At 46.9% G+C, this 24093-nt stretch overlaps 1 protein-coding gene across 4 annotated transcripts in view; it reads left to right on the forward strand.

Annotated features, from left to right (window-relative positions):
- Positions 1 to 24093, forward strand: part of LOC144945606 (sodium- and chloride-dependent creatine transporter 1-like) — a 53648-nt gene that overhangs the window by 19425 nt on the left and 10130 nt on the right. For 2 of the 4 annotated variants that reach the window (XM_078874118.1, XM_078874120.1), the window contains 8 exons: positions 1937 to 2071; positions 7465 to 7568; positions 12525 to 12649; positions 14328 to 14440; positions 15781 to 15918; positions 18356 to 18458; positions 21185 to 21306; positions 22577 to 22747. In XM_078874118.1, the coding sequence (XP_078730244.1) occupies positions 1937 to 2071; positions 7465 to 7568; positions 12525 to 12649; positions 14328 to 14440; positions 15781 to 15918; positions 18356 to 18458; positions 21185 to 21306; positions 22577 to 22747 (1011 nt within the window). The remainder of the gene's footprint in view (positions 1 to 1936; positions 2072 to 7464; positions 7569 to 12524; positions 12650 to 14327; positions 14441 to 15780; positions 15919 to 18355; positions 18459 to 21184; positions 21307 to 22576; positions 22748 to 24093) is intronic. The other 2 variants (XM_078874119.1, XM_078874121.1) reach the window with 2 other exon arrangements.

Consider the following 24093-nt stretch of genomic DNA (forward strand, 5'->3'; position numbering starts at 1 on the left):
AAACACTGTAATTGTATTCAAATGTGTGTGGTGGAGTAGTGGTGTAGTGGTTTCGCCCACTGCACTATTGACCCAACATCCCAAGTTCGATTCCCAGCCACGACTAACATCGGTGGTGGGTACTCATATAAAATCCGATTTTGCTCTCCATTTAAACAGCCTGCAATGCCCAGCATGGTGAAGTATGGTTGTTAAAAAGAACCCCATGAACAACAAAGCATGGAAGAGAGCCATCATCCATTAGGTGAATGGCTGGAATAGTTTGTTTCTTAATCCGCTTGTCATGGTGAGGGCCGCGGCGGCAGCGTGTTGAGTCGTGGCGACAGACTCCTAGATGTACACTCCGATACACTACGCTATACACTACTACACTACACTATACACTACTGTACACAGACTCTAGCTCTTCCTGGGGAATTCCCAGGCGTTCCCAGGCCAGCCCAACGACATAGTCCCACCAGCGTCTCCTGGACCGGTCCAGGAGTCTTCTTTAAATTGTATTTATTTTATAAATATGTACAGTATAACACTAGTCAACAAACTTTTTCTGGCATAAGGTGTTCCAACGGTTTTTAAGGTAACTTTGGGGTGCTGATTCCAAATCTGGCATCAGTTTTTGTCTATCACATCAAGTTTTTGAGATACCAAATATTGCATTTTCAATAAAAACTGCAGAAGAAAAATATTAAATAAATGTGGATATCTACATAAAATGATATTATAAACACACTATCCTAAAAATACAACACCATATTTTAACACTAAAGCAGTTACTGACTCGCAACAACTTGCAATCATAAGTGACAGAGTTAATTTCGGGTAAAATCAATGAAAATTGGGTATGCCGATAGCATAAAAATGAGAGGTGATAGAGCAAATCTGAGATCAGATTTGGAATCAGCACCCTGAAATTAGTCTAAAACAGCTGCAAAAGTCCAGGCCATAATTTTTTTGTTTGTTTTTTGTTGACCAGTGTAATGGAAACAATACTTGTATGCATAGCATCTGAATACCATAAGCAAGATTCCTTTATGACTCTGTACACTACTCGTTCTCTGCAATATTGATGTTTTTGGCTATGTGTTGTTGTTGCTGTGTTCACGCACCACGGATCCCCCTTGTAAAATAGCCGGGAAACTGTATAAACGGGATCATCAACTTGAACATAATGTCGATCGATTTGCCCAGGTGAGATCCCATTAAGAACAATATATTATGCAAGAAGGTCACGTGAAATCGCAGACACATTGGATCAGTTTATTACATTCCATTTACAATTCAGTTGTTGACAATTTTAAAGTTTTAGGTATGGCCTATCACAATGCCCGATACTTATTTCGAGAGCTCCGATAATTATAGAGGCACCACGAGAAGATGGGGGAAGAGAGCGAATTGAGTTGCGTATGCAATTTGAACAATTGGTAGTAACCGGGAGTAGGATCTGATGCAATATTCTTAAGCAAATATCATAAACATCGCGAATTGGAATTAAGGCCATGATCGCCAGCGTCTCTGAGAAAGGACATGGAGAGTATCCCAGAGCAGATTTTTTTATTGAATTTTACCAGGTAAGGCCCACTGAGCTACATAAAGCTCTTTTTCAGAAGTGACCTGACCACAAATGATAGCTCAACAAAGTGTCTTATCACGTGGAAATGTATAGCAGCCAAATACTCTATAACGCATTATTCTAAATGTAGAGGGGGAAAAACCGGAGGTCTCGGAGACAAAATCCACACGACCACGGGGAGGACACCCAAACTCCAAATATACAGCAGCAGGCGTCAGGGTCGGGATGGAACCCACAACCTCCTGTATACCAGGCGTGGTCGTTAACATCTCGCCACGGTTGCTCTACTCGTGGCCGCGTCTCTTTTGTTTTACAATGCGGGGAACGCGGTGGCACTGATTGCACCTGGTGGTGTTTCTGCGCAAGGTGGTGTACTTCACCGCGACGTTCCCCTACATCGTCATGATCATCCTCTTTGTTCGCGGCATCACTCTCCCCGGCGCCTATGAAGGGATCATCTTCTACCTGAAGCCCGACTGGCAGAAGCTCTTAGAGCCGCAGGTACCTCGCCTCTTCGCATTTCCCTATCGTCCGTCAAGATAAAGACGACAATAATTACACTGTAAAAAAAAATTGTTTCTGGGTAGTAAGTGTTATTTCCTAATTGCTTATGCCTCAAAAGTAAATAAAATGGCTATTATTCCCCACAAACTTTGCTTTTGTGACCAGGACAATGATATTTTGCAATTTACCTATTTTCAATGAGAAAACGTGGTGTTCATTTGTGTTTTCGTTCACATAAAGTCCTGGTCACAAAAGCAAAGTTTGTGGGTAATAATAGCCATTTTATTAACTTTTTAGGCATAAACAATAAAAAAATAACTTAGTACCCAGGAACAAAAATTGTGTTGCATAGTGTTATTATTGTCGTCTGTATCTTGATGGATTATTGTCGTCTGTATTTTGATAATAGGCACGTAATATTCTCAAATGAAACGTGATCGATTTTAACTTATATGACCACATTAACTCTTCACACCTGATAGGGCCATCGTGATGACATCGCCTTTACCCCCTCTTATTAAGACCGAAACATGAGGACTTCTTCACAATTCTGGCTATCGCCTCACGAAACTGGTTGTAACCACCGGCGAAACGTCGTACTCGGATTGTAAATGTTGTGGGTTTACTCTCCAACACACCGGTGTGCTGTACTAGTAACGAATTGGCACGTTTTGTTGACGTGACAACCCTTACTAATTGGCTGTGTCGGGTGTTGACGGGTTTAACGACACGTTTGTATTTACACGATCTAACCAAAAAAAACTTTATTATAACTTAAAAATGTATTTTATGGGACCTTTTTTTTGCCAGTATCAATGTATGAAAAATAATAATAAGTGTTACCCTTTCTGGTTTTACCTTGTACAAGGTATCTATTTGGTATATGAACATCTTCACACCTTGATTTAAAGCTTTCGTGACTGCAGGGATTCATATTCTTGGTTCTTTCGGTAAAGTCACGTAGAAGGGAAACAATAAAATAATAATAATAATTAAATTGTTTCCCTTCTACGTGACTTTACCGAAAGAACCAATAATATCTTAACACCTGTTTTATTGCCAGAAAGGGTAAAATTCTTAATGGTAGGTTTTTACCCTTTTAACTGGTACAAAACTGACACCTTTATTCAAGGCATCATGTTTGCAATGACCACAACACAAGTAGTCAATAAAGCAAACAAAAAGAAGCAACTCTGATAAGGATAATAATATGCACTGTCCTTGAAGTTGATTGGCCCACACCCGAGACGGCTTTCTTTAGAGCCTAGTCCCCATTGGTGTAGGGCCAGATGACACCAGAAGGCGTACAACTCAAAAACAGTGCAATATCAGAGTATTGAGAGTTCGGGGTAAACATTTACACTATGAGATCTCTTTTACCAGTGGCAAAATATAATGGTAGGTTTTTACCCTTTTAACTGGTACAAAACTGACACCTTTATTCTCTCAATACTCTGATATTGCACTGTTTTTGAGTTGTACGCCTTCTGGTGTCATCTGGCCCTACACCAATGGGGACTAGGCTCTAAAGAAAGCCGTCTCGGGTGTGGGCCAATCAACTTCAAGGACAGTGCATATTATTATCCTTATCAGAGTTGCTTCTTTTTGTTTGCTTTATTGACTACTTGTGTTGTGGTCATTGCAAACATGATGCCTTGAATAAAGGTGTCAGTTTTGTACCAGTTAAAAGGGTAAAAACCTACCATTATATTTTGCCACTGGTAAAAGAGATCTCATAGGGTAAAATTCTTATTTTTCATACTTAAAAAAAGTGCTTCGCAACGTTACTTTTTCATTTATCAAAAGGTTAAGTGGACATCCCTGCAATTGCTTGCTCTCCCAATCGGAATGCCCCCCCCCCTCCCCCGGGAAGGCTTTCTCGACGATCCCTTTGGCCTACTCTTTCACTTTCGGCCGTGCGGACGTATTGGAGGAGATGGGAGTACCCACACTATAACCACTCGTCATCCGCCAATCGACTAACTGCGGTGGTTTTCGTTTCAACCCCCGTGTGGAGGGGGGGGAAGAGTTGGCGAGGCGATTGAAAAAAACCTGCACCGTTTTGTGAGGGATTTCAAGGGGTAAAGGATTCCCGCCAAAATGAGAGGTGGGCAGTGGAGCGGGGAACAGTGGAAGGGGGGAGGAGCAGGCGTGGAGATGTTGGTGGGGGGCTGAGGGGGGCAAGGAGGGAGAGCTGGCGGTAGAATGGATGGAGAAGGCTGGGGGGCCACGTGAGGACTGGGGGAAGAAATAAAGGACGACCCCCCCCCACCTCGTGGCGGCTCTACTTTACAACTGCCGTGCCGACAGAGCGCACCATGTATTGTTCTAACCATTGCACCACGGTAGCATCCCTCGGTTATCAAAAAAAAATAACAAGAGATTTGGAGTTTTCATTAGAGTTTGGGACGATCAGTCAGTTAAAATCAATGAATCTACTCATAATTGTAAGCGGCTTTCTAGTTTTATGGTTCATTACTCGGCGCAGAGGCAGGTCTATAAACTTCTGATATTTAAAGACTTTTTAAAATAGGGTTCTATATTGGAGAAAAACAAATGTCGGTGTATTTTTAGTCATAAATATAAATTAAATACCAATTTCCAGATCTCAAGAGGGGGAATGTGGAAGCAATCGCACGCCCCTTGAATCCGTCACTGTGTCGGTCCCCTCTAAAACTTTCGACAAACCGGACACCCTGCCTCCCCAAAGCGGGAAACCCCCACCCAGACTGAGTCCAACTCAGTCCCAAATAAATCTGACTCGGTGAGGTAAAAAAAAATGTTCAAATTTTCAATCACAGTTGGAGAGTTGTGCCAATGACTATGGGACAGCGAGATTGTCAGTGTCTCTGACTGGAATCAGACAGGAGAGTTTCTAGGATACAAGAATACGTCGGATAGAGTTGTCCAGTTGATATGAAATCTCTCAAACCACTGCACGTTAAAAATAATGAAAACACATGAGCAATGTTTAATTTCAGCCGGAACATTTAGGAACATTGCTCCAGGACTGATTTCGGAACAACATGTCTCTCTCCTTTTATTTCGCCCTCACTATACACGCGCCGCGGTAGTGCGTGTCCGCGTTGGCGTGCAACGCGCGTGCGAAAATAGCGCTTATTAAGTCACCAAGTGTCCTTAAGTAAAGTATCTATGTACGTCGAACTTCTTTCGTACCATATGTAATCGGAGGTGCGGGGGAAGGGCAACAAACTACACACAAAGAGCAGCTCTCGAGAAATGAGAAGTTCAATCGAGATTGAAAAGGACACTACTTGGGAAAATGCAACATAACAGGATTATGTTGGGCAGTTGTACCATGTGTTCTAGTGGTAGTGCCTTACATCGTTAATCCTGACTCCAACCAGCCGAGGATCATATCGAGAGAGAAATGAAGCCCGGTTGCGTGGATGGTGGACAATGTGCTGATCCTGATAGAGAAGGAAAAACCAGAGACCACCGATATTGCAGATACTTATAGTCATGCTCATGAGGTTCGAACTGATAAGACGCAATATCCTAAATTGCTGTGCTTCTTGGGTGCTGAAAATCTCAAACTCAAGCGCCGTGCTGTCATTGAATTTGTGATGCTAGGAGACTATGAACCAACAAATAAAGGTGGATAAGATTGATAATTTTGGAAATCAGAAAACACGTCACAAAGACGATCGGAGACGTCATAGCAAGCAACGCGAGTATGAAAGCAGCAAACATGAGGTGGACGAGTGGTAATTCACCACATTTGTTATCAACTTATTCATCATCGTACGCTCGTCTTGCTGAGCCAAGCGACAGCCACTTTATCAGCAGCGCGGGAGCCGAGGGCCCCCAACTCCACCGTCCGCTCAGGAGGCGCTCATCGACAACGCGCGGCACAATCCATCGCTGGACGCATCCACAAAGTGGGCCGTGACCACGTTGGCCCCCGGTGCGGGGGAGGTAGGTTGAAATTGATTCGTCCCGTGACGCGAAACCGAGCTGCACGTGGTGGCCCATAGGGAGCGAGATGAGACGAACAAGAAAAACACACATGATCGAGACAGAATCTTAAATTCGTGCTGGAATTTTTACCCTGGTCTCTTAAGCGAAAACATTTCTCCCCGAGGGATTTCTTTTTCTGGAGATGTGCTGCTACAAACGTCTTCCGCAGCCATTCTCTGACGTGTCATGCAGAGACCGCTCTTTGAGATTTGTGAATGGATCCTTAATCTCATGACGTGATACCGAGAGCACAATTGGAATGAAAGTGGGAACGTGCAGCCGGGCCGGTGTGGTGGCGCACTCCTCTAAGCCATCACTGTCGAGGCGAGGGTTGGTGGATTGCACGAATGTTTTGAAACTCTCTCCCCGTGGACTTCACTGAGGCATCACGCCCTGGCTCGCCAGCAGTTGGCATTACAACAAAAATGTGGACACCCACCTGTTCCGTCTGTACGGTACTGTATATAATGTTTCCCTTCTTGTGTGCAGGGGTTTTCTCCAGATGCGTCGGTTTCCTACCACGTAGAAACACTAATTGTTTGGCCGATAGCAACCTTAATATATAGAGGACCGCAGAGCTTTGGCAATATCCGGCAGCACCGCGTGGCCGCTGCCTTCCCCGCTCGCCACGTTACACGTTAATATTATAATACCAAGAATGTTTTTTTTTAAAGACATTTAAGCTGGTCCTGCCCTATTGTTGCACACTCGAAATGAAGGACGTGGGCAGGTGATCCAAATCGAGGGCAAACACATTTGTTGTGGTTAATCTGTAGAATGCAACAGCACGTGTGTCACACACAGCAATCCTCACCGAGTCGCCATTAACCACGTGACTGGTGTACACGTCCGGTTAAACAATAACCCTGCCAGCCCCCCCCCACAGGCCCAACTCAGTCATCGCATGCTGGTGTACACATGTGCATTGATGTACTGCAAAGCACATAAGGACTTATTAAAAGAGTGTGCCACACTATGAATGAAACCAATAAATCTGAGCCCCTCTCCCCCCCCCCCCAAATTGAGTTTTCAATTTATAGTTAAAAGTGCACAGCTCCAGTGGCTTCCTAATATCGGAAGGAAGAGCATTCCAGGTAGCCGCAGAAGCGTGTCTGAAAGTGCGCGATTCGATGTCCGTCTTTGTTCGATGGCAAAGCCGAAATCCGCTTCGAGTCCGCTTGATGGTTTATGCTCCTTGACGAGATCAGCAAGGTATCGTGGTTCATTTGCGGCAAGTACTTTGTGTGTAATAAGCGCGACCCTACAACGTATTAGTTCGGCAACCGGGAAGCCAATGCAGCTCGGCGAGCACCGGACGGACACGGCCGGATCTTGCAGTACCCGTCACGGCACGTGCCAGGGAATGTTGTTCACGCTGCAGCTTGGTAACGAGCCCTGTCCGTCTGCAGGTGTGGATCGACGCGGGGACTCAGATCTTCTTCTCCTACGCCGTTGGGTTGGGAGCCCTGGCAGCCCTGGGCAGCTACAACCGCTTCCACAATGACTGCTGCAAGTGAGTTACGCGAATGGTTCAATGGGGAATTAAACACAGCAATCATCGACGCCTAACTGGCAGACTAATGCCCGTTTTTCAGCCCAAATTATCATGTTGCACGCATTGCACACAGAGCCCTTGTCACAAATGAAGCACAATACCTTGCTGTGCTCGTCAAGGAGTACAAACCATCAATCGAACTCCGGTCATCCTCGCAGCAGCGGTTTTTGGCTTAGCCATCGAACAAAGACGGTGGGACGCCCACCAGCTCACACAGGTGCTCTATTAGATACAAATAATTATATTTGTATTGTTACAATTACAACGCCATGCATAGCTACCGTGTTATAATCACAAATGTCAGCACTCCAAGATCGTTTTTATGAGCATTTCCAACTTGAGATGTTCACCTTGAGCAAAGGAGCCATCCATAAATGACGTCACGCGATTTTGGACGATTTTTGAGCTACCCCCCCCCCCCCGTCGTCACACGGCGTCACAAAAAGTCAGACCCCCCCTAAAATATGACGTCACAAAGCTCTGCCCCCCCCCCAAACCATAAAACATGCTTCAAATCGCTTTACATTATTGTCATTGTAGTGCGCTTTAATGTGGCGCTGCACTCTGATGTTGTAGGAGAAAACATTTATTAAAAAGTCTATTTAATTAAGTAGAACGTGTTGTCTATATTTATTTAAAGTTGCGCATTTTGATGTGACGTCACATTTCTCAAACCCCCCCCCCCCCTTCGTCACACATCGCCACAAATATCTGACCCCCCCCCCCCCCCTAGGTGCGTGACGTCAGTATGGACGGCCCCAAAAGGGTTTTCGCCTCGTTAAGAACACTCCTCGAGTGCGCCACATGCGGATTAGCGTCTAGTGCACAAAGTGCAAATGGCCCAGGTTTAATCTCCTAATCTGCCCCGTCTGTCGGTATCCAACCCCTGCCGCTCACCCTGTAAGCGTCTCTAGGCGCTGGCATTTGTCTGCCAATTCCCGTTGGCGATGGCTCAAAGAAGCCACCCGTGCGATATTTGCAGCCGTGGTGGAGAGGCGTTGCTTGCCCTGGTGTACACCTGAGTCGCTCGACTTCAGTGATTCTCAACCGCGGGGGTTACGCGGAACCCTGAGGCTACGTGGCAATGTCCCAGGGTAGTAGCGTTAGGTGATTTATAAACGTGTGAAATTATATCGGACATGAGAGTCGTTGGTGAATAATCATGTTTGAACCTGCCAATATAAAATGACAACGTTAAAATGTTAATCCATACGGTAACCTAGGACGATATAAAACACCTTTCTAAACTCATTAATCGTAAACAATGTGGTTTCCAAGAGTAACCAGTGAGCGCAAACAAATTAACGTCACGTGCGCAGAGCGTCCGTTGATTAGTCGCTCGCGGTTAACTAGCTCGTTGAGATACCTTCCAAAATGGACAACTTGTTCAAATATCGATGTTCATTATTTATACATTTATGTCTCTGACCCACGTTGGGTCAGGCAAGCCAGGGGGTCCTCGGTTGAAACTAAAATTCAACAAGGCGGGGATATCTGGTTGAGAACCACTGCTTGACTGGATAGGGGCATCCACGGCAGTTGAGCGCTCATCCAGACGCGAGACGAAACGAATGTAGCTCTTTTTCAGAAGCGCCCTGGCCACAAATGATAGCTCAACGAAGTGGCCTGTCACGTGGAAATGTATAGCAGCCAAATACTTTAAACTCACGTTGTTGATTCTATATGTGGAGGGAAAAAACCGGAGGGCCTGCAGAAAGCTCCAAATATACACCAGGCGTCAGGGTTGGGATCGAACCCACGACCTCCTGTGTACTAAGCGAGGTAGTAAACATCTCGCCACCATGGCGCCCCAACATACATACAACCAGCGCTGATGAGTGTGGTGAAGTATAGTCAAACAAAATCCCCATGATCGATTGATGGCACGGGAAGATAAACGATGGCTGATGATGATGATGATGATACTCCAAGAACCTGCCTTTGTAACACAATTAGATGAATAGCTACGGCACTATGATCAGCCAGGTGGCTCAGTGATGGAGCTAGCAGCTCGCACAATCGGAATGTTGTGAGTTAAAATTCTGGTTGGGGGTTTGGCTCAACCTATCATCCCTCTGCAGTGAATAAAATAAGTTCTGCTTTGTGGGGAAGTCAACATCGGGTTGTCGTATGTTCAATATACATGTGAATAAAATCGCCCCTGCCATAGGAACGGGGAAGTTCCACCACTGGCTCAGGGCTGTAAGCAGGAGATGAGCATCAATGCCTCAAACGCTCATTTGAGCAGGAAATCACTTCGTCTCTCTTCGACGACGATCAGTCCACGTTGGCGCTCGTGGGATGATAATTCTGGGTTATATTTAACTATCCTTCTTTGAGAGTAGTGTGGACACACACCAGCTCACGGTGCTGACATTCTATCAGCCTCATTAGGGTCAGGATGTGCTGCTAAGAAACAACTTAAGTGGCCAACTCGCACAGGAGGCTAAGTCAGGCCATTGAGCTGACACCGCTGAGATCTAGGGGGCTTGAATCTGGAATTCGGTCACCAGAGGCAGATCGAGACACTTTGCCAAATAAACCAAGCTCCGAGCATATAAAACAGGTGGTTGTGAGCAGTCGAGGGCAGCACAGAATAAATCATTGTTGCTCTGTACTCCCCTGACAAACATGTGCACTGACCAGCGTGGTGAAGTATGGTGAAATCAGAATGCTGGAGTAATCCGATAAGCTATATAACTCTTTTTCACAGATGTCCAATTGGGCATGCACGCCATGTGCAGGCCCTCATCCAGCAGTGGATAGACAGAAGGACTGTACGTGTCCATGTTACATGCGCAATTGGCATTTATTTTTTGTTTAAGGCAAAGAAGCAAACATTCTGGAAGCTCTATACAGTTAGCGGTAGTGCCAGAGCACAGAGCAGCATTTAATTATACAATCAATATTTAAACTTTTGCCAAACTGAGTGAAAAAAAATCAACAATACATTGAAGACGGGATAAATCAGCAGTGCATACAATTCAAACGCAATGAAATTAAAGCAGACAAGAGAAAGCTGCATTTGTTTAGCGCACATAACGTCTTTATAATTATTACATTTTTTGTGCGGCCTACTTAAAATCAAGACGTGAAATTTAATCTGGAGGCCACTTAGAATAAATTTAGCATCGATGCATTCGTTCCAAGAAGCTGACGTATCAGCGATTCACTTCGGTCGTTGGATCCAGCTGTCGTAAGTTCCAGCTGACTGTCGAGATAAGAATAGGTAATCTCAGTTTGCCAGCACATGACGTGCGTAGTCGGGGTGGTGGTTGTAGCATGAGACTGGCGACAGAATGTCCCGAAGGACAGGAGAAGAAGCCCAATCGGACAACAACTGTGGAAACGAAGCAATGATATCAGTTTATGGTGCAAGAAGTTCCAGCTTTTTGTATCAAATGTTTTGTTTATCCACAGTAGCTCAGCACAGGCGCCAAGCAGTGATCCGTAACAGCAGCAGCAACGGATAACACGATTGAAGTTGCGGCAGATGACGGTTAATCTCTCTTGAATTCAGAAAGGTTGTAAGAACGTGTTTTTGGTCAAGTCATTCTCCCAAAAGTGTATTTATCACAGTTGCTGAGCACCGGCACAAAGCCCCAAAATGCCAGGCAGCCAGCAACAACCAGCACTATTAAAGTGGCAATAGATGAGAGTTCACAGCTCTTGAATTGAGAAAGGTTATCAGAAATTGAGGAAAATAGATGACGGGAAGGAATTCCAAAGTGGAGCAGTGTGAGCGAAGACGCAGAAAACACATTCCTGCGGAGGGAGCTTGTAAGAACGTTGCTCGGTCAATGGCCAGGGTCAACGGCGGCGTGGTGTATTCCGCAAATATGCCCGACTGTGAGGGCGGGCACAAGCCGGCGTGAGTAGGTTAAACGTTGAGTTTTATAAGGGTACCACGGGGTGACCAGCCCCTCCCCATCCAGCCCCACCCCTCCCACCCAGCCCCACCCTCCCCACCCAGCCCCTCCACACACTCCCCACCCAGCCCCTCCCCACCCTCCCCACCCAGCCACCCTCCCCACCCAGCCCCTCCCCACCCTCCTCTCCCCACCCAGCCCCTCCCTCCCCACCGAGCCCCTCCCTGCACGACGGACGGACGGACACAATAATCCCCTGTGGGCTGGTGTAACCAAGAGGTTCCAACCAGTATTAAAGTGTTATGACCTGCAGTGTGGTTGTGTGGTTGCTGTTGAGATGGTGACATCACAATATTCACTCACTCTCGAAGACAGAGAACCACTCAAAGGTTGCGAGGAACCACGGATAAGCAGGAGGGCAGCCACGCGGTGAGCCGGTGCTAACGATTTACCAAGCTCTGCAGTCCTCTAAATATGAAGGTGTTTAAGGCCAATTATCGAGTTTTTACATGTAGGAAGACAGTCAGAGAACCCTGAGGAAATGCACGTGTGCTATGGGGAAACACTCTATCCCATACAGACGGAACAGGTGGAGTGGACATTTTTTGCTGTCCCGCCTTCGCGTGGCAATCCGGGGGTCATGACTCTTCCTCGATGGCCCCACGGGAAGGGAGTTTTACCGATATCTGTGGGGCGATTTACCAACCCCTCGCTGCTGCCTCCACAGTGCTGGACTGCAGGCATCCACGCGCATCGGCGGTGTAGCCACCACCGCCCTGCGAGCGACGGCGATGACGGATTCGACGGGGTTTGCCTGCTGGACAGAGGCGTCGCGAGCGCTTACCGTAGACCCATGCCACCACAATGCACTCCCAGCCAGCCTGCCACAGCAGGATCATCCCACTCGCCGAGTAGTTGTCGAACAGCTGAAACACGTACATCCCTCCCTGCCACACACACGGAGAGGGTCACGGTGAAGGTGGCGATGATCTGCAGCCAGTGCTGCGCCGCCCGCTGCTGTGTGTGTGGCCTCCCTCTCGCGCAGAGACGTGTACATCCTGGCGGTGGTGAACAGCGGCACGAGTTTTTTCGCCGGCTTCGTCGTCTTCTCCATCCTGGGCTTCATGGCGGCCGAGCAAGGGGTCGACATATCCAAGGTGGCGGAATCAGGTGAGGGACACCACGGGGTCCTTGGACGTCACACGCGTGTAGCTGTGGTGCGACGTCGCATATCCGACTGTCAAATATCCTCCGGGACAGATCGACTGCCCCTCCCCACGCCTGATGGTGTAACGGTCACTTTTCCACCGATGTTCACGTATCTGACCTGTTCACACATCTGTCCATAGCTCGGTCCCCAGCGAGCCCCACGTGGGATACTTTACTGTATATGACTACCCGTATGTATGTGTGTATGTTGAACCTTCTTTCGCACAGTACGTAGCCAAGCGTGCTAAATTTCGATTTAAAGCTTTCGTGACTGCAGGGATTCATCTTCTTGGTTCTTTCGGTAAAGTCACGTAGAATTGAAATAATAAAATAATAATAATAAATTCTTATGTTTTTTTTTATTTCAATTCTACGTGACTTTACCGAAAGAACCAAGAAGACCAAACGTGCTAATCGGAGGCGCTGGTTTAACAGTGCTGGATTAAGGCCTCCCTACCCCACCGAAATTCCTCACGGCCCTGCGATGACACAATCCATCTCACCCCTGCGCACGGACCGATCTCACCGCGCTCCGTCTTCGTGGTAGTTATCCCTTTGGTGTGCGTTTTCTCCTTGGACTGCCATTCCGTCACAGTCGTTATCAGAAATGCCATCATCAATTCCAGCGATGTGTCCCACACAGGCCCACCCACTTCTATTTATAAATAGAAGTTTGCGTTTGTAACCTATTCCTTGCGATTCCCTTCCCCTTGACTCATCTCCCGATGCATCTCTGCGCACTTTTCAAACGTCGTTTAATTTTCCCTTTCGTTGCCGACGTTCCTGATCCACGTGTATTGTCTGCGGTTGATTTAATGTTTTAATCCTCCCGTGCCACCGCTGTGCTGCTTTTCATATTCAAGTGCTGTTTTCCCAAATCACTTCGTCCTGACTCTCAGTCACCCCTGAGTGTCTTATTTGGATCCCAATCAGCCTTAATTATGATAAACGATTATTCTACTAATAATAATTTGTTTGTCATAGAGACCCATTTACCCTGGGGTGTTTCAGAGCGCTTCAACATTCGGGAAGCGACTGACGTCACATTGCATCTCACATGTTTGAAAGGGCACTTCCCCCAGGTAGCTATCCCCGTGGGCACAAATTGACTCAGCATCTGGCCACCAATCTGGCATTAACCCAAATAAACTGTATTACGAATGGCATTAGTCTGCCAGGAGCAGGCGACGATTCTGAAATGCAATCCCAACTGAGTGATTTGTGAGTCATTTCTTTTTATTTGGCAAAATTTGGACCATGGTGCTGCACACAATGACCTACTCATTTTGTTCAACGTCAGAGTACTTTATGGTTAATACACCCGCAGTAATACCGCCGGATTCAAATCACACATCGATTCATAATTGAAGGGTGGCTCCGCAGTTGTCCATTCCTCGGTCGAATACGAACGCACGAGTCTATTCACAGGTCAGGTCACAGTGTTCTAAGTAATGGAGATGAAATGCAATAGGTTACTGGTTGCTCTGCTGTGATTATTATGGGTGTTCTCGTGATTTTAGAAGGGTACATTGGGTCTCAGGGCTTCTTCCACTGGCCTTTCTGTTTATACACTGAGGATAGATATTGTTCGCGTTGAACTCCCGCTAACCTCAATGTTTGCTTTCTTTACGGACACCAGGTCCTGGGCTGGCATTCATTGCATACCCCAAGGCCGTGTCCCTGATGCCTGTCGCTCCAGTGTGGGCTGCCCTGTTTTTCTTCATGTTACTCTTGCTTGGACTTGACAGTCAGGTGAGTGTGTTGGGGCGCCACGGTGGCGAGATGTTAATTGCCTCGCCTGGTATGCAGGAGGTCGTGGGTTCGATCCCGACACGGACACCTGTTGTATATTTGGAGTTTGCATTGTCTCTCTCGCCCATGGTTACGTGGATTTATCTCTGGGTCCTCCGGTATTTCCCTGCGCATTTAGAATCAACATGCGCTCAGAGGATTTGGTTGTTATAAATTTCCTCGTGATAAGCCACTTTGTTGAGCTATCAATTGTGGCCAGGTCGCTTCTGGAAAATAGCTATATAGCTCAGTGGGCCTTACCTGGTAAATCAAAATGGTTTAGTTTAGTTCTATCTTGTTTGTAAATAAATAAATACATAGATGCCGTTTATGTATTCGGTAAAGCCACACTGAGTGATTTTTATTTTACAGAGCCTGATGGAATTTTTAAAAATCGCCAGGCGCAGACTCACTCAGCACCGTCAGAACAATGAATACAATGAAGCGTTGGAAATGTATGTGTGCGTGTAAAATCACTAATAGTTATGATGGGTTGCCTGTCAAGAGAGAGGAACACCCACAGTTTGGTGGAGAAGCAGGAAGCGTGCCCATAACTTTCGGCGCATTTTTTCATGCTTTTATTAGGCACTGGATGTTTAGCCAGTCCTTTTTTTTTAAATGACCGCGCTGGATTTACAGCTTGCATCACCGACAATAAAAACCTCCCGTTCAGCACTCAGTGGCGGTGACGTCACCACACCCTCCCAGACGTGCCCGCCTGCAGTATTGTTGCAGTTATTTATCCATCCTTAACGTAATATAGGCAAAGGTGCGGTCCTGAAATAGCCCGCTCACAGTACTGCTGGCGGATAGGGCCTCCACTCGCGGGAACTCTTAGAGAACCCCTCTAGAAGGGTGTTTTGGCCTACTCTTCCACGGTATGTACTGTACGTACATTGAACTTTTTTCGCACCGCACGTGGCCAACCATGCTAATCGCAGGTGCGGGGGGGGAAGGTCAAATTAAGCACCAGTTCGTGACCATGCATCACCACCAAGAGCCAATTACAACCAGCCAGATGGCTCAGTGGTTAATTGGAAGGTTGCGAGTTCAAATGCTGGTTGGGCGTTGACTCTGCCCATCATGCCTTCGGGGGGGGGGTCGATAAAATAATTCCAATTTGTGGGAAAGTTAACGGTGATTTTTTTCCTATTGGTAGACTCGCCCCCTGACATATTAATGTTCAAATTCCATCAACTGGCTCATCAGGGCTGTAAATGGGAGATAAGCACCGCCTCACTTGACTTTGACCGCGATGCTCACTGCCGTGTCTCGTGTGTGTGTGGCTGTTGTGTTTGCAGTTTGTGGGAGTGGAGGGCTTCGTGACGGGAATTTCGGACCTGTTCCCAGCCCGGCTGAGTAATGGCTACTGCCGTGAAATCTTTGTGGCAATCTACAGCATGATCTCCTTCCTTTTCGCCTTTTCCATGATCACCGATGTAAGACTTACGCTGCCAGATGACACTACTTGGCTCGGCTAGCATTTTGGGTTGTTCAGCCAGAATAAGATCCGGCATATAGCCTTAACAGACTGTTGGGGCAAGTGCTGTTAGCGAGCACCTATGAAGGCCGGCATGGCACACGAGGGGGTGGGTGGTCAGCACCACGATAGGCCGCCTTTGTATCCCTAGTGGTGATGTTTACTCACCGCACCAGATACTCATTTGAGGCCGAGTCGACCTAGGGGAGGCCCAGGACCGGTTCAGATAATCGTCACTGGTGTTGGCCGTGAGCGGGATTCGAACTCGGGTTGCCAGGTTCGTAATGCAGCGCGCTAACCGCTAACACCACCGCCAGTACTCACGGAGTCACAGCCATCCGGTGACATTTACGGGGATTACCAAAAGCGAACACGAAAGATAAAAAAATTTGACAAACCTTTCTCAAGAGTAGGCATTCATGTACCCGTACAGCCCGTTTGTCAATCCACTAGTGGACGAGGGAAGACATCCCTCCCCATACTTCACCACGCTGGTGACTGCAGGTTGGTAAAAGTGAGGGCAGTCCAGAACAACAATTGATTCTGCTGTAATGCCCTCTTAACTGCCCACAAGACCCGTTTTATGTGCTTGGTGGTTGCCCATCTAAGCAATATCCTTGCTTAGTTTCGGAGTTGAGCTTGATTGAGGCTGTTTGTGGGCTGGGATAGGCATCGAGCGGTAATCATTTTAAACTATATGCCCCGCCCTTTCAAGTGGTAAGAGTTTCATTCAAGGGCGGTTCGTGGTTGCAGAGATATAGCGATTTCAAATCGGGTCCATCGTTTTGAAACACCCTGTATTTAATTGCCTCGGCCATTTTGTATTATTTGGCCACCCCAGGGTACCACCAAAAGGATCTATTTAGTCTTAATAATCGGTGAAATCACGCTACGGGTTGTGTGCACGTGCGCAAGGTCATCGGCCTTACACAAGCAAATATAAGCACTGGGGGTTAAGGACAAAGTTGGCTGGGCATCGTGCGGGCAACACCGCCAGCGAGCCTGCCGTACGGACTTCTATCCGAATTCGATGAGGCACACCAGCACCCCCAGCTGTTTGGAGGGCTAACAGCAAGTGTTAGTGCACAAGAGACCACGTTTCTACGTTTCTCAGAATATTTCTTTTATAGTGGAGGAATCCCGTGAGCTGTTAAGCTTTTTCACAGATGTCCGTTTCTGAGAGGCTGAAAGTTAATACTTAAAAAATGTAACTTGTATCGGTGGACAGTTTTCCCTCAGATTAAGCGATAAGGCAGTCCAGAACTGACACGGACGCTTTCCCCCAAAGCTCTTTGGCCAACTAAGTAGGGATGTTTGGCGAACAACTCCATTCGTGAGTGACTGCACTCTTCCTGCGCATACAGCGAGTGACCTCCGTTCCTTAAGAACCCCCCCACCACCATTGGAACCTCATTTGGCAGTAAAAAATATGATAATTGTTTTTTTACCCTTATATCTGGCAACAAAACTGGCACCTTTTTTTACAAGGAGTCATGTTTGCATAGACCACAATACTTGCAGCCATAATGCAAACAAAAAACATAACTCTGATAATATATGCACTGTCCTTGAAGTTGATTGGTCCACACCCGAGACAGCTTTCCTTAGAACCCCCCCACCACTTAATTAGCCCCGCCTACTCTACTAACCCCGCCCACCACTCAGACAGCCCGCCCACTACCCAGGTAGCTCCGCCCACTACTAAAGTAGCTCCGCCCACTATCCAGGTAGCTCCGCCCACTACTAAAGTAGCTCCACCCGCCACTAAGGTAGCTCCGCCCACCACTCAGGTAGCCCCGCCCACTACTAAAGTAGCTCCACCCACTACTAAAGTAGCTCCGCCCACCACTCAGACAGCCCCGCCCACTACCCAGGTAACTCTGCCCACTACCAAAGGAGCTCCGCCCACTACCCAGATAACTCCGCCCACTACCTATATAGCCCCACCCACTACTCAGATATCTCCGCCCTTTGCCAAAATCATGAGTTGAGCTTGATTGAGGCCAGACAATGTTTTGTTGAACCAAAATCTGGAACTTCACAAATGTTTTTAGGGTGGACACCAAAACTGTCCCAGTCAACCGAGGAACCTCAACTGCTCCACAGCCAGGATTTACTTTCTCACTCGATATTTTCCAGAACACTGCTCACTGGGTTGGCTTGGAGTAAGTAGTATCGGCGTAAGGCACTACCACTAGAGTACAAGGTGCGCCTCTCCACAACAATCCATTATTATTGTAACCTATATTCACATCATCCCGTGAACAAGTTTAGGACAAATTAAGGTTGTGTCAAAGTAATTCCCGGAACAGCATTCTGGGCCATTCCGGCTGAAATTAAGCACTGGCTGCAGGTCATCGCCATCTTCACCGCGACCCTTTCCGTGTGTGCGGCAGGGAGGGATGTACGTGTTTCAGCTGTTCGACTACTACTCGGCGAGTGGGATGACCCTGCTGTGGCAGGTTGGCTGGGAGTGCATTGTGGTGGCATGGGTCTACGGTAAGCGTTCGCGACACCTATGTCCAGCAGGCAAACCCCGTTTGAGTCTCGGAGAGCGACCGAGCAGAATCAATGGGTACACCGCAGTCGATCGGAAGGTCGCGTGTGGGTACGACAACGTGGAAGAGGTTGGCCAATTAACCAATAGAAGGGGCTCTTTGTAGCATTCCCCATAGTGGAGGTCCTTCCACCGGCAGTCGCGTGAGCAAGCTATTTATGGGCTGCACCTTTTCCCATATTTTGCATCCAGATAAAATAGGGAACATTGCCTCCTTGGCGCTTCGTGAAGGCAGAGAAGTTTCCTCTGATCGTAAAAAAAAGAGAGAGTGGTGGCTAGTCACGATGGGCCGATAGTGCCAGGCCCTAATCGTGGGGAGGGGAAAATCCCTAAAAACCTTCACAATACTTAACCTCATAATAATTAATAATACAAGTTTTTGGTATTCTTGGTTATTTCGGTAAAGTCACGTAGAAGGGAAATAATAAACTAATAAAAATAAAACAATACAATTCTCACGACGTTTTGATTGCAACACAAGCAATCATCATCAGGTGTAAAAACCACAGCAAGAGAATTTGAAAAAAGTGGCGGTGGAGCTTTAAATCGAAAAATAAAAGGTTTTTGGGTTAGATCGCGTAAATATAAATGTTTCGTTAACCCACCACCACCCCGTCACATGAGGCTATTCACATATACATATACAAACACAGAGACAATTTCAACCGAGAAGATGGATTCTGGCTTAGCAATCATTGGAAGGATTTGATTAACCATTTCGGGTCTTAATTGATTGTGTTCACGCTTACGGTGACTTTCAGACCGCATTCCATTCTCTTCCTCTCCCCCCTCCTCTTTTGCGAACATAGATGGACTCGTCCATCTGACCAACTGCCAAATCGCTATCCGTGGTGCTGACGTTAAGAAAAAAAACGCCACTTTTTAAAAATTTCTTCCTGTGGATTTCACACCTGATGATGATTGCTTGTGTTGCAGTCGAAACGTCGTGAGAATTTGTATTGTTTGATATTTGTATTATTTTATTATTTCCCTTCTATGTGACTTTACCGAAAGAACCAAGAATATAAATGTATCGTTAACCCACCACCACCCCGTCACGTAAACAAAACGTTACAATTGGTTACTACTTCAGCACACCGATGTGGTGTTGGAGAGTAAACCCACATCATTTGCAATTTGAGTACGACGTTTCGCTGGCGATTACAACCAGCTTCATGAGGCGATTTGCAAAGAATTGTGAAGAAGTCTGCCCGTTTCTGGTCTTAAATAGAGTAAGGTGATGCCATCACTGTGTTGCCTATCAGGTGCGAAGATCAGAAGGGGGTTAATACTTACTTGCTTACAATGTAGCTTATAAACCAGGGGTCCCCAGCCCCCGGGCCACGGACCGATACCGGTCCGTGGCCTGTTAGGAACCGGGCCACACAGCAGGAGGTGAGCGGTGAGTTAGCACGTGGCCCGCCCCCATTATTTTATTATTGACCACTTCCATCCGCGCCTCTTTCCCGCACTGCGCACTTGTCACAGTCACAGTTTTGGTCAGCCCACAAGCTCTAACCCCTAGCCAGAATGAGTAAAAAACAAACGTGGCTGGAGAGCTTCTTTGAAAAGGGGGAAAGACCCAATGATGAACCCCCGCCCCCCCCGTCCGTGAAAAAATTGTCTTCCACGAAACCGGTCCCTGGTGCCAAAAAGGTTGGAGATCGCTGTAAATATAAACTGCACATACCCCCTCCCTCTGCTTGCTCCACTTCCCCCCTCCCTCCCTCGGGTTTCCATGTCATCATCATCAGACACGCGTAGGTCTGAGACGCAGGTCAGTTGCGCCAATCGGCGTCCACGTTTCACCGCATTGTGGAAGGCCTCCTCCCTGTCCCGCTGAGCGATATATTTTACCCACCGGCCACCACTGCCACTGCTGTCCCCTGGATGTTGTTTGTCGCCACCTTTGGACTGTGAGCAAGGATCGCGCGTGGCTCAGCGGTAGAGCAGGCGGCCACGCAATGGGAAGTTTATGTGAGTTCAAATCCTGGTACGCGGTTGTGATGCCCATTGCATTGACCCCATTATGTGTGTACGTGTGTTGAACTTCGTTTGCACCGTACGTAGCCAACCGTGACTATCGGAGGTGCGGGGGAAAGGACAACGAACTAAACACAAAAAGGAGTTGTAAATAAATGAGTTTTTTTCAATTTCCATTTAAACGTGCCATAGCTCCAATGGCCGTCTAATATCGGAAGAAAGAGCGTTCCAGACGGCCACGGAAGCGCATCTGAAAGCGCCGCGCGATGCAAGTGACCAACTTTGTTCCCTCTGGGGTCGATTAAAAAGACTGCCTGCTTGTGGAGAAGTCAACAGTGGTTTGTCGTACAGAGAGACTCAGGATTGTGAAAAAATAAGAATAGGGTTTATCTTTTCTGGCAATGGAACAGCAGGTGTTAAGATGTTCAAACACCAAATAGAAACATTTTGCAAAGAATCAAGTTTGCATTAACCACACACACTACTTGTGGTGAACACGCAAACGAGCATGCAACAAACGTGCTTTGTTTGCATGTTCACCACAAGTACGTGTGTTTAATTTATATATGCTAATTTGTGCAGGAAGTTAATTCTACGTTTGTCGATAATAACGATCTGTCTGTTCCTCTGTCCTCACTTCACCGCCACGCACCCTGACACTGCGTGCCCGGGTCTCGCTGTGCAGGCAGTGACCGCTTCATGAATGACATCGCCCGAATGATCGGGTACCACCCGGTGCCTTGGATGAAGTGGTGTTGGTGTTATTTGACGCCCTGCATCTGCGTGGTGAGCACCGCACGCACACAGGTACACCGAAGGAAAGTGAGATCTTAAGTCTTGCTTCGATGTCAGGACTTTTCCCGTAAAGATTCAGCATGGGATGCTGAAACGCAAAAACTTCACACTGCGCTTGCAAACCAGAGTAAGGATTTGTCACTGATAAAAGTTGCGGTCTTGTTAATGGTGACTGACTAGTGACTGACCAAGTCACCATTATGTTAACTCCCTCGCCTGGTACACAGGAGGTCGTCATGGGTTCACACTCGACCGTGATGCCTGTGTATTTGGAGTTTGCATGTCTCTCTCCCTCTGGCCGCGTGTATGTTCTCCGCGTCCTCCGGCTTTTCCCTATATATTTACAAACAAGCATTTAGAGTATTTGGATGCTATAAATTCCCACATGATAAGCCACTTCGTTGAGCTATCATTTGTGACCAGGTCGCTTCTGAAAAAGAGCCACATAGCTCTGTGGGCCTTACCTGGTAAAATACAAATTTTAGTTAGTTTAGTTTAATAAAACAGGAGGTACAGAACGTGCCTCCAGACAAAAATACATGGTTTGCAACACGTTATTGCATTTATTTTAACCGTTCTGACTCTGTGCCTGGTGGATTATGGCTCTGGAATTTACAAAATCAAACGTCAAACCAGTCTTGATAGCTACCAGGACATAAGTGATACAATTCTCAGTGCTGGCGATGCTGTGTTTGTGTTTCTATGAGCCCATTGCCTTGCAGGACGAATGATTGTAACCCTCATCTCAATCCACTTTAAACCTCTAATTGTGAGCATAACCTGGCCCATGGGGAAGTTTCGCAGCTGCAATCCCAGTAAACGTGGCAACTTCGGCCCAACGTTGACCCAACGTTGGCCCAATATTCCGTGTTTACTGGATTGTTGTCCCGAGAGCTGCAATGAGGTCCACTCGCATGTTTTACCGCCACACGCGGTGCACTTATGTATGTATGTTAGACTTCTTCCGCACCGTACGTAGCCAACCATGCTAATCGGAGGTGCTCGGGAAAGATAACAAACTAGACGCAAATAAGAAATTAGTTTTCAGTCTAGATTTAAAAGTTGCATAGCTCCAGTGGCTTTCTAATATCGGAAGTAAGAGCATTTCAGATAGCCACAGAAGCGCATCTGAAAGCGCGCGATGCTCTAACCGCCGTTGTTCGATACCAGCCAAAAGCTGCTGCCGCTGCAAGGATGACCGCAGTTCACGTGATGGTTTATACTCCTTGACACCGCCCCCCCCTTCCCATCCCCCGTCCCCGCCCCTCTACCCACGCCGCAGGGCATCTTCCTCTTCAACCTGCTGAACTACAAGCGGCTGACGTACAACAAGACCTACGTGTACCCGTGGTGGGGCGACGCGCTCGGCTGGGCTATGGCGCTCACGTCGATGCTCTGCATCCCCGCGGTCGCGCTCTGCCGACTGGCGTATGCCAAGGGCTCACTGCGGGAGGTGAGTTCATGTTCAGTATGGTGGCCAGCTAATCCCCCCCCCAACCTCCCTCTAGAATCAGAATATATATTTTTTATTTTTTATTTCGGAATTAGAATATGTATTTATACTGCAGGAATCCGATGAGCTATTAAGCTTGATTTGAAGCTTTCGTGACTGCAGGAATCTATACTCTTTGGTTCTGTCGGTAAAGTCACGTAGGTAGAAAAAATAATAGATCACGACGTTTCGATCACAACACAAGCTTCTGAAGACGATTGCTTGTGTTGCGATCGAAACGTCGTCATCTATTATTTGTTTCTACCTACGTGACTTTACCGAAAGAACCAAAGGGTATAGATATTAAGCTGTTTCACAGATGTCCCAATCAAGGTTCATGTGCACCCCCCCCCACCTCCGTGTCCCCTACCCCAGGTTACTAAAGCCACAATGCACACGGTGTTAGGAAGGCATTTGTTTCGTGTTGGGTATTGCGAGTTTTATTTGGTTTAACAAGGTGAGGACGCAAGAGACCGGGACACGTCTCATCTGCAAGAGCGACATAGGCCACCAAACCGACAATGTTTAGCGTGTATTTAGTGTGTTTTTAGCGTGTATTTAGTGTGTTTTTAGCGTGTATTTAGTGTGTTTTAGCGTGTATTTAGTGTGTTTTTAGCGTGTATTTAGTGTGTTTTTACTGTGTATTTAGTGTGTTTTTAGCGTGTATTTAGTGTGTTTTAGCGTGTATTTAGTGTATTTTTAGCGTGTATTTAGTGGGTTTTTAGCGTGTATTTAGTGTGTTTTAGCGTGTATTTATTGTGTTTTTAGCGTGTATTTAGTGTGTTTTTAGCGTGTATTTAGTGTGTTTTTAGCGTGTATTTAGTGTGTTTTTAGCGTGTATTTAGTGGGTTTTTAGCGTGTTTTGTCGCAGCAACGTGCAGCTTAGCGCTCCCCGAGCACATTTGAAACTTCTCTGCAGAACTTCGCCGCCGTACGCACGCCTGTGTAAGTCATAGTTTAACACGTAGGCTTTCGCGACCAATATAATCCATAACACAAGTTTCTTTGGGGGTTACGCGATCTAACCCAAAAAAAACTTTTATGGGCAAGTCACAGTCCTTGTCAAGTCGACGGTAAACCTCCCGCGGAATTTTAGTGGTGCTCTTTGCGTGTTTTTTTCGTGCAGGCAGCCAATCATAAGCATCATCAACCTCGATGATTTTCGTCCACCCCAGCGGTCATCGTCGACTGAAATGATAAGAGCGCTACTAACGTCGGCGAATATTTTCAGCAACTAATTTCGTTGGACGGGGATTAACACCGCGCGGGTTAAATAAACTCCGTTGCTGTGTGCGATGCCGCAGTGC

The sequence above is a fragment of the Lampetra fluviatilis genome, chromosome 38, assembly GCF_964198595.1.
Source record: "Lampetra fluviatilis chromosome 38, kcLamFluv1.1, whole genome shotgun sequence".
In the NCBI taxonomy this organism is placed as follows: Eukaryota; Metazoa; Chordata; class Hyperoartia; order Petromyzontiformes; family Petromyzontidae; genus Lampetra; species Lampetra fluviatilis.